Source organism: Octodon degus, unplaced genomic scaffold, assembly GCF_000260255.1.
Source record: "Octodon degus isolate 3935 unplaced genomic scaffold, OctDeg1.0 scaffold00025, whole genome shotgun sequence".
NCBI classification, from domain to species: domain Eukaryota; kingdom Metazoa; phylum Chordata; class Mammalia; order Rodentia; family Octodontidae; genus Octodon; species Octodon degus.
The window spans coordinates 11,035,071-11,045,330 of NW_004524601.1; the positions used below are offsets into that span (position 1 = coordinate 11,035,071).

A 10,260-nucleotide genomic window follows, 5' to 3' on the forward strand; every position below is an offset into this window, starting at 1 on the left:
TGTGCTCCACTTCTTTCTGCTGCAGGCCTTAGAGTTGAACCCTTTGTGTCACTCTGACAAGATGTTCTGCTTCTGAATCAGCTGGGTGGGTCTTGCCTCTAGCCTCTTTGTAGGGAGTTCTGCTGAAGGGATCCCCTCTGGGCCTGCACTCTGAATCCAATGAGGATCCGCGGCCCTGTGTGATCTCTCTCTCCTGCGGGGCCTGCGCTCTGGGTCTATTCAGGATCCAGCAAGTGCGGGGTTGTCTCACTAACTCGCTGGCCTTGGGCTCTGGGTCTATCTACTATCATTCTTTGTTGAAAAAATTAGTAGTAAAATTTAAGCTTTATACAGAGTAATAAATTGGAGCCTCAGTTCTTCATTAAGAGGAAAATCTTGCAGCAAGGGACCATCCTGGACATAGTAATTTCTTTATTATCATTTTTCTTTTTAATTTATTTAGTATAGGGTCTACAGCAGGTAGGACTCGTAGTGCTCCTCCTATTTTCAGCACTCCAAGTGCTGGTTTTATAGATGCGCGCCACCACGCCCAGTCTCAATTGCCATCTCAGCACTCCCCGGGCGTGGGGCTGATATGGCACTCCAGGGTTGGAACTATATAGTAATTTCTTGATGTGCAGCCTGATGAAAATTATGTAGCTTCTTCTGTGAGCCTCAATTTCCTTATCTCTAAGCAGGGAAAATATTGTACAGCACTCAACCTGTATCTTTAATTTGTAGAGTTAGTTAGCTAATATATATGAAGTGTTCATGCAGTGCTTAACATATAGTTAATACATTTGAGCCACATTATTGTCATGTAATTGTTTCACAATGCTTTTCTGCCAAAAAGAGGAAATATTCCCAACAGGCAGCCTCTTTTGCTGTTCAGAACCGTGGTTTGCTATTTCATAGCACGTTTTGTATCGCAGATGCTCCTAATCAGTTATTGGCCTCTACTGCCAGTTTACCTCCCTTGCCTTGATATTTCATTCCTTAGCATGATCATTTTCCTAGTTCTTTAGAGCTGGCCTCTTGAGGTGGCCTTTAGTTATGTTCACTACCAATTCTCTCGTGTTCATAGAGTCGCCATATACTCCTTGTCTACTAAATAATATGCACTCAAGAAATAAACACTGGGAATAATCAGCCAATGAATGTCCTCCATGGCAGGGAGCTTTGACTGTGGTAGGGACAACTGACACGAAAGAATTGTGTGACCTTGGCGAGGTCTGCACAGATAGGTTGGGCGGCTCGCTGGAGGAGCAGGCGGCTGTCTGCAGGGCTTGAGCTGCTGGTTGTATCATCCTAGTTGCAGCAGAATTGCCTCCAGTTTCTCCTTTTGTTCCAGTTCTTGATCCCTCAGAAATTTGATTTCCAGAGCATAACCTGCATCTCTCCACTTCCGCTTGTTCATACTGTTACTTCCCCGGTCCAAGTCTCCGCTGTTTCACAGTGAAGTAAAAGTGCCAACTGGAATCTCCACCTCCATGTTCACCTTATATAATACCTTTCTCATATAATGCTCAGATTTTTATAAAATCAGAAAATTAGAGTGGCATTTTTCCTGTTAAAAAATGCTTTATAATCACTGCTATTGGAAAAAAAAGTACTCCTCTCCCAGATCTAAAAATAAACCCTATGTCCAATTTATATCATGCTAGCTATAGTGACTTGCCTAGCACTCTTGCACAAACAAAGCTTATTTTTGACTTTGGTAGAAGAGGAAAGACTGGCCCCAAAGGTGTCTGTGTCCTAATCCCTGGAACTTTAAATGTTGAATATCCTGGATTATACAGGTAGACCCACTCTTCAGGCTGTGGTCAGATATATAGATGAGGGAGCCAGAGTTTTCTCAGGAGACACGATGTCATTAGTTTTGAAATGGAGGAAAAGGCCATGAAACAAGACACACTAAAAACAAAGAAATAGACTGTCCCTTTGGGTTTCTGAAAACGAATGAGGCGCTGCTGACATTTTGGTTTAGTGCAATGATGCTCACATCAGATTCCCAATGTCTAAAAATAGTAAGCTAACATATTTGTGCTCCTTTAAGCAAAATCAGAAGTAATTTTTATGGCAGCAATAGGAGACTAATGTAACATTCTGACTATTCACACATGCTGCTTTTTTTTTTTTTTTTTTGGCTTGGAAGATCTCTTCCCCCCTAATTTTCCAATGATAAATCTTTTTCAAGTATTAGGTCTCTGACTCACCATTACCACCTTGCGTGAGTTCGTGGTGGTTTTTTCTGCATCAGGTCTCCTGCCACTGAGCTTGGAGAAACTGAGAACAGACTGCTCACCTCCGGCATGACAAGGGCTTGTCTGATATTGCCTTGTTTGTGTATTTGATGACTTATTGCTGTTTTTGTACTTGAAGTTGTAAACTTCATGATATCAGCTATAATCTTAGTGCCTCAACTAGAACCTTGCATGTAGGGAGCTGCGTGTAGCCGCACCCTAGGATGGCGCTGGTTTCCGCCTTCCGCCCTCTCAGGGGGTGAGCGCTCCTGGTAATCAACAACTCCATAAAAGGCCAAGGCTTGGGCTAATGCATTGCTTCCTCGTACCTGGACCAATGGATGGTACACACGTGGGCGCCCCATGGTTGGAAGCCCTGAGACTTATAAGCTAAGAGCAGGGGCCTCGAGGGAGAAGAAGGCTGATGTAACAGGGCAATAAAAGCTGCGCAGACACAACCAGTGGTCGCGTCTTCCTTGCTGGCAAGGCCGCGCACGACACTTGCAGAGAATAGCTGCTCACTAACTGCTTGTTGAAGGGAGGAAGGAGTTAGACTAGGACCCTAGTTGCTCCAGACAGTGGACGGAGCCTGAGTAAAATGCCAAGGCAGGAAATTGCTTTTGTTTTTGGGAAAATCTGTTCCTTGTAGAAGAGCCAACAAGAAGAAAGCAGGAAATCAGACTCAAGAAGTAAGCATTCATCATCATTATTTTAACATACCGTGTTATACCTCATATGTTCTTGGTTTTCTGTCTCAGGTTTGTCTGTCCAGGGAAGGGCAGTAATTGAGGGAACGGCAGATAAGAAAGCCAACAGGACTTGGTCACCAGCTGGATGTAGGCTGAGGGGAGAAGGGGACCTTCTTCTTGTGTTTCTGACCCTAGAAGCTAGGAAAAATTAATGGTAGTATTAACTGGCATAAAGAGCCGAGACAGACAATGGTTCCCATTTGGATTCGGATTCTTAGTCTGAGGATCTGCCTAGAGGAAGATGCAAAATCCATCTTTTGAAATACAGCTCTGTCTGGTCCCAAGGGAGGTCCTGAATGGGAGGCATTCACATGGAAATGGAACTAAAGTCAAAGGATCTAGGAGTTAATAAGCCTAGCACAATGGACAACCGCAGACAAGCTGATGGTAAGACACCAGAGGAGAGAGCCCAACAGCTTTCTCAGAAGTTTAGCAAAATAAATGTTTGTGACCTGAAGCAGGGGTTCAGAGGAGCACGTGGGACCAGAGAACCAGGGAGGAAGATTTCAGCAAGAGGAAGGAGTTGTCAGAATATCCAATAAGTGGGAGGAAAGAGGAAAGGTCTTCGGGTTTGTGAGCAAAGCGATCAGTGATGTCTCTGGAAGTGCCACATACAGCAGTAGTGATGGGACCCTGAGGAGGACTGGGAAGGAACAGAAGAAGGCAAAAGAGATGACAGAGGGTGTGAGGTTAAGGTGATCGTCCCCTCCTTTTCTAAAAACACAGGGTAAAGTAGGGAGCAGGCTTGTGACTGCAGAAAAGGGACTAATAAAGGAGATGTGGAAAGCCAAGGGAGAACAGTGCAAGAGTAATGTCCCAAGGGAGATTAAATGGACAGAAGCGAGAGGAGAGAGGAAGGGGTCCACCCTGAGGGCACTGAGACTTCTCTCCTTCCAGCCTGGAGGGAGGGTGCAAGACAGGGGCAAGAGCAGCTGGGAGAAAGTCCACCTTGCAGCCTGGAGAGGCTGACACTGAATCCTTAACTCACCACTTTGTTACATTTTATTTTAAAGAGAATGGAAAAGTAATAGATAAGACATTAGGAATAATACACAATTTCAAGATTAGAAATAACCAAGATGATAGATACGCGGCAATGGTTGCTATGTTCTCTTGTTAACGGAACAATCTTCAGCAAATAAGCTCGTCTCAATTGTAATTCTTGATATATAATTTCAGGAAGAAAAATCTTTCTGGGGTTGTTGTGAGAATTGGTAAAAAATCCACTCCCTGGAACACATGTCACTGAACTGTGCAAACTAGTAGGATGGGCCTCATGGGAAGGGATGAGATTTTTGAGATCTTTGCTCCAGTGCTGAGGTCTATAATCAGTTCTTCAAGGATTAAGAAGTAGTATCATCCTCTACCATAAATTCACCTACATCCGCATTACTTGGCCAGCAGCTGTATACACTTTAGTTTTTTTCCAAATTAGAACACAGGACCCTAAAATCAACCATGGGGGATCAGGGAGATAGCTCAACAATCTAAGTACCTGCCTGGCAAGTGCAAAGACTTGAGTCCCATCCCAGGTGCTGCATACCGTGCCCCTGAGCCAGCCATTGAAACCAGGCACGGTGGCACATGCCTGTAATCCCAGTGCTGGGGAGGTTGAGACAGGAGGATCACTATGAGTCTGAGCTTCACAGTGAGACCTTGTACCAAATAAATGAATGAATGAATGAATGAATGAATGAATGAATGAATAAATGATTTCAAAAAAGTCAAACATGGAAGAAAAGCTCAAGTTTCAAAATATTTCACTACTTAGCACTTGACTGCAATAGCGGTTAAGAGTTCACAAGTAGGGTCATGAAAAACCTCTGCGATGACCTTACCATATGCTGAGCTTCTGAATGATGGAAGGGTGTCAGACACTACTGGGACCGTGAGAGACTGAACTGCGCTTTCAATATTTCATGTACAATCTACATTTACAGTGAAATTTAAGACAACTGTATTAATAAGCTGGTAATAGCTATTTTAGCACAGATGGTAGGGTGCTTTCCTGAATAGGAACTGAGTCGTGTGTAGACAGACTCTACTACTAATTCTACAATCTTACTGTATGGGCATCTTTGTATCCCCAGCGTGAAGGAGAATTTCTGCGATCCGGATACAGAAGTGTATGCCAGCTCCTTGAAAGCTGAGACAGGAGGGTCTCAAGCTCTAAATCAACCTGGCCAACATAGTGGGATCCTGCCTTTCTTAAAAAATTGATATAGTATTTTATTTAATTAAAGCAATACTAACAATAACTTCATGAGACAAATATGGTAATTATTGCCACTGTATTTTGGAAGAAACTATGACACAAAGAAATAATTTGCCTCATACATTACTAGGTAAAGGCAGGATTTCAGCAATGAGGTTCTGGCTTAAACCTAAACCTTTTAGTCAATGTAATATATCGCCCATCATAACAAGAGGCAAAAAAGAGGATTGCTGGCTCATTTAAAACATGGGCTGTGAAGCAATTATCTTTCTATATCAACTTGCAAACAATTTTGTTTCCATTTTCCTTTCCTATATAAAGTATATAATCTTTTTTTTCATGTTTCCCAAGCTCCTTCATCCTGATATATCATGGATTTGATGACCTAAACTATAAAACTAAGACTGGGTCTCTTATGGGAAAATAGGGATCTTGCCTTTTGGTTTTTTTTGGTGGAACCGGGGATTGAACTCAGGTCCTTGTGCTTGCCAGGCAAGCACTTACTCTACTGAGATATCCCTAGCCCCCTGGGGAGCCCCCTGCCTTTTAAAAAGACCTGATAGCTGGGAATATAGCACGTGGCCTAGTAGTAGACACTGTCTAACATCTGCAAGGCCTTCGGTCCTCTCCCCAAACCATAAAGAAACAGTTCCTGAGAGTTTCAGATTCTCGATAAATGTCTATTATTGCTGCACTTCATTAAAGATTGTACACAACTTGCCTTAGAGTGTGCCAGCCACTTGGTATCTGGGCGGTGTTGATAGCTACAAATGGACTTACTATAAGCTGGAGCTGGGATGCTCAGAGAATGGCAACATTTTCCCTGCACTTATTTATTTTCCTGCCTCTCCTGTCGAACATGAACAAGACAGCTTGCAAGTCCTGGCTTTGCTTAGATATTAAAAGAATCAGCAGATGTGGAGCATGCTACCCCTGAGAGTGGGGTGGTGGTGATGGGAGTCATTGTCATGAAACAATTCTAGGTGACAAGTTAGCCTCAGGAGCATAGGGCTTGAGAGCAAAATGGACTTGGAAAGGTGACCTGCTGTCACCTTGTGACTTCTGCAGACATTATAGCTTCGAAGCTAAAACTCAAGCCTTTTGGATTTCTTCTGGTAAGAGAGTGAGCACAACCCTCCTCTCCCCCGCCCCATCTCAGCTTAGAAATCTCCCTCTGAATTTCTGTTGGGCATGATGCGTTCCAACCTGTTTATGGGCTCCAGCTTATTTTTTGTTGTCTCATGGAACTTTGTTTTCTTAGCATTTGCACAAGTTCCTTCCCAGTGAGGGGTGTGCCTTTTACATCCTTGGTGGCATTGTCCCTGCCCTCTAGGCCAGCACAAGCACCTGGGTACTACTGCGTAGCTGTGACTAGCTGGCTCCCCTGTGAGGTGTGGAGACTCATTCTGGTTCTAGGGCTCTCTACCCCGAGGCCATTCAGACCTCGGTTAGATGAATATGGGGCAGAAGCTCGGGGCTATGGCTCTGCAAAAGCAGGTGCATGCGGCTGGGAGCGTCCTGCCCCCTCCACAGCTGCCTTGGGCTCCAGGGCACCACCATCTACTTACTGTATGTAGCTCTCTGCTGTTTGGAACTTAGGTAATAACACATTACTTATTTTAGTGTCACCAAACCCTGCACACCGGTCAGAGCAAAACCCTTTTTTTGAAAGGAGAAAATTGGAGCGCACAGAGATACAGGACTATGTGTACATTTTCAAAATTGGTGAGTGGCAGATGTGTGTTTGCACCAGCTTCCTGGCAGACAAAGGTAGTTTCTACCATCCCCTGTGCTCACTTAGTGGACTAATTTTCTTCATAATAAAACTTTCTGGGCAGTGGAATCTGTAGAGGTGGCCGCTCAACAGGAATTGCAGAAGGAACTTAATACAAGGTGTCACAAATCCACTTGTGGAAAATACTTTTCCCGACTGTATTTTACCTGGGCTGTATTTTTTTTTTTTTTTTCAGAACCAGGGATTGAACTCAGACCCTTGCACTTGCCAGGGAAGTGCTTATTCTACTGAGCTATCTCCCCAGCCCCTTTGGGCTGTATTCTAATAGCCCCTTTCCAGAGTATAGGGAAAGGCAGAATCTGAGAGGAGGACAAGAATTCTTTTTAATTTCATCAAAAGAAAGAGTTAAAACAAGGCCCCTTATAGTGTAAGGTGGAGAAGACTGCCTTGAATTCTCCAGATGCCAAAACCAGGCTAAAAGGCTCTATTTCCTCCCTAATGCCTTTTTCAGAGCATGGTGGAAATGTTAAGGGGTGTGCTTCTGGGGGAGGTTAGGGAGCCGAGGAGACGATCCCTCCCTCCAACAGGCGTTGTTAACAAAATAAAAGAAAAAAAAGAGAAATAAAAGTTGGTTTCTCTTATTAAGCGCCATCTGTGCTCAAAACATACACGAAGGAGGGAAAGCTGAAGGCGCAGAGCGAGCCGCGGGTTCTGATTCGGTTGTTTACCATCAATCAGGCCGTTGCTTGGCAGACACTGGATGGTTATGAGCCCGAACAAGCTGAAAGGGGCAGGAAAAGAAGTGGAGGCAGCATTCTTCCTATTTAAAGCTGCATCGCTGGAAAAAAGTTTTCGCAGACTGTGCGGGAGCTGGTGCTGAAAAGGGGGGTTTGCCGAGGCTGCCCCGGGCTGGTGCTGAAACTAGAGCCCACCGCCCACTTCATGGTGCTACCGTAACCTTAGAACCTTCTCTGCACTCCCGGGAGGACCCACATGTCTAATATTTAGATATGATGGCAAACTGGGTGGAAGCAAGACCTCTCCTCATTCTTACTGTTTTATTAGGGCAATCTGTCTCAATAAAAGCCCAGGACGAAGGCGAGGACGGTGAGTTCGCTGCCTGCTTTGCTCGCGGCGTTTATTGCATGGTTTGGGAATGTTAAAAGAGGAGGCTCCGGCTGGAAGCGCGAGAGGGGGCTGCCCGATCTGCACCTGGGAGCGGGCTCCCCACACGCTCGCTCGGGCTGTTTGCAAATCCGCAGCTTTTCTCCCTCGACCATTGGAAAGATGCTGCTGCTGCTGTGCCTGGGAAAGCTTAGGATCAGACCGTCCTTTTGCCCGCATGTGAGAGTAGAAAGTTTAAAGAAGAGCCCTGAAAAGGGAGCAAGAAAGACAGTTTTAGTTAGAAGAGCTCTGTCCTGTGGGCCAGAGCTTTCGGAGCAAGGAAAAGCCGCTGCAGAAGCTGGGTAGGGTGGAGTCTTTCTTGCAGGAACTTCAGCTGCTTCATAAAATTCTTTGTTTAGAAAAACCTCGGTGGCGAGGCTCATAGTTCTGATTTTTCTTTGTGTTCTGCTCCTCACTCTTGTCTCTGTACAGACTCACCCTTCTTTACCATCTTCAGCTGAGATCTTCAGGTCACTTTTGCTTTCAGAGAAGGAGACTCCTTCATTTCTCCCTGACTGAGAGGCTGATCTAAGCCAGATTTCTCAGGCAGTGGTGCTTTCCCACCCTGCTCCTTGATTACCAGGACAGTGTGCTTCCTGGGTGGGTGGAGGGACACAGGAGATCAGTATGCCTTATGTATGACTTGCGTGACGAGGAGTATTTGAGCATTTTTAGTAGACCCAGCTTTTATGAAAAGATAAATTTCGCCTGCTTACTCAACTTTTCCTATGTGGCTCGCCTGCGTTTGGGTTGGGTTTTGTGATTAAGCAAAAGTGCATAGCTGACAGAAAATACAAGAAAATGTATTAACTAGTTCTGCAGATTTTTAAATCTTTATTTTTGAGTGTTGAAATTTCAAACACAAGCAAATACTTTCGTAATAGGCCATTGTAGATTTCCATCCTATTCCCACCCATCTGAAGCTTCTGATGCAGCATATTGATTAACCCGTCTATTGCCTTTGCCACTGCTTCTGGGTAGTTTTGCCATAAAAATGGTGAGAAAAATCTGCCTGGAGAACCCACGTCTAAAAATGTTAAGAGTGAAAATAAGAACTTCGAGGTAAATATTCAACAGTCTGTCCAGAGTCCCATAGAGGGAGCACTTTCTAGGTCTGGAAAATTGATGTTACTTTTTCTGTTTCACAAAATGAGGCAATTCATAAAAGGTAAAAATTCCCTGAGTCTCAACGAAGTGGCATGGAGAGCTTGTGTTGTTCAGGAGGGTGATGAAGATAACTCAGTAGAGAGTGGAAGTTAAAGATTAAACGCAGAAAGGCGACGTTAAAAATAGGAAAACATTTTATCTCTTCTTCCCCACCAAAGTGACCAACTTTTTAAAACTTTCAGTGAACTTTTTCATCCATTCAGATTAAAATTATTGACTTACTTCTGAGTGCATGAGCAAATCAGAGGACTACTTCAAAAGGCAGATATGATAGGCTTCGTGTTTACAGACTTTCCATAGAGCTGTAGTTACTCTGTAGGAGTAATTGAAAAAGGAGCATAATTCCTTCCTTCTTAATTTACATAAATGTTAAGAATGTGATGCTTGGTGTGAGGAAAGTCTCAGCTCCTCTCCCCTCCGCACAGTAGTGGGTATTGCAGACACCACATTTTATAGAGAAAGGATAATTTCTTGGGTATATATTGTAAAAGGTACATGCTTCCATTTTGTTAGTCAATGCAAAATAATATATGTGAAATAATGGCACTCCTAAATAAAGAGATATGATCCTAGTAAAAGATAATGCAGAAAAGAATTTCAGAATCCAGTATATTAGAGCTACTTAGGTCATATTACATCTACTTACCATGAATATGCTGGTTCAGTCTGACATTGAATGGGCACATGCAATACTTCATTTCTCATGTTCAGGCATGCCACAAGCCTAATAAAAGTGTTAAAATATAGAAACTACATGGGATTTTGAGTTCAAGGAAGAGCAAACTAGTTAACACTTTAAAGAAATATCTGAGGCACACATGTCAAGCAGGTATGAGATTTTATCTACAACTAAGTCACATATTGTAGTATCTACTATATGTACAAATATGTTCCCTTGGAAGTATAGAGAACTTTTATTTTATGTAAGTATATATTTATAAGCTTTTGGATTTTTTGAACATTTTCCTAAATATTACTGTGATTATGGGCCAGAAATGTAAATCATAA

General features: G+C 43.5%; 1 protein-coding gene across 1 annotated transcript in view; it reads left to right on the forward strand.

Moving 5' to 3' along the window:
• Positions 1-7,611: 7,611 nt before the first annotated feature.
• The window catches only part of Col5a2 (collagen type V alpha 2 chain), a 153,329-nt gene continuing 150,680 nt past the window's right edge, over positions 7,612-10,260 (forward strand). The window contains exon 1 of the mRNA XM_023712336.1: positions 7,612-8,028. Coding sequence (XP_023568104.1) covers positions 7,932-8,028 — 97 coding nt within the window. The 5' untranslated portion in view covers positions 7,612-7,931. The remainder of the gene's footprint in view (positions 8,029-10,260) is intronic.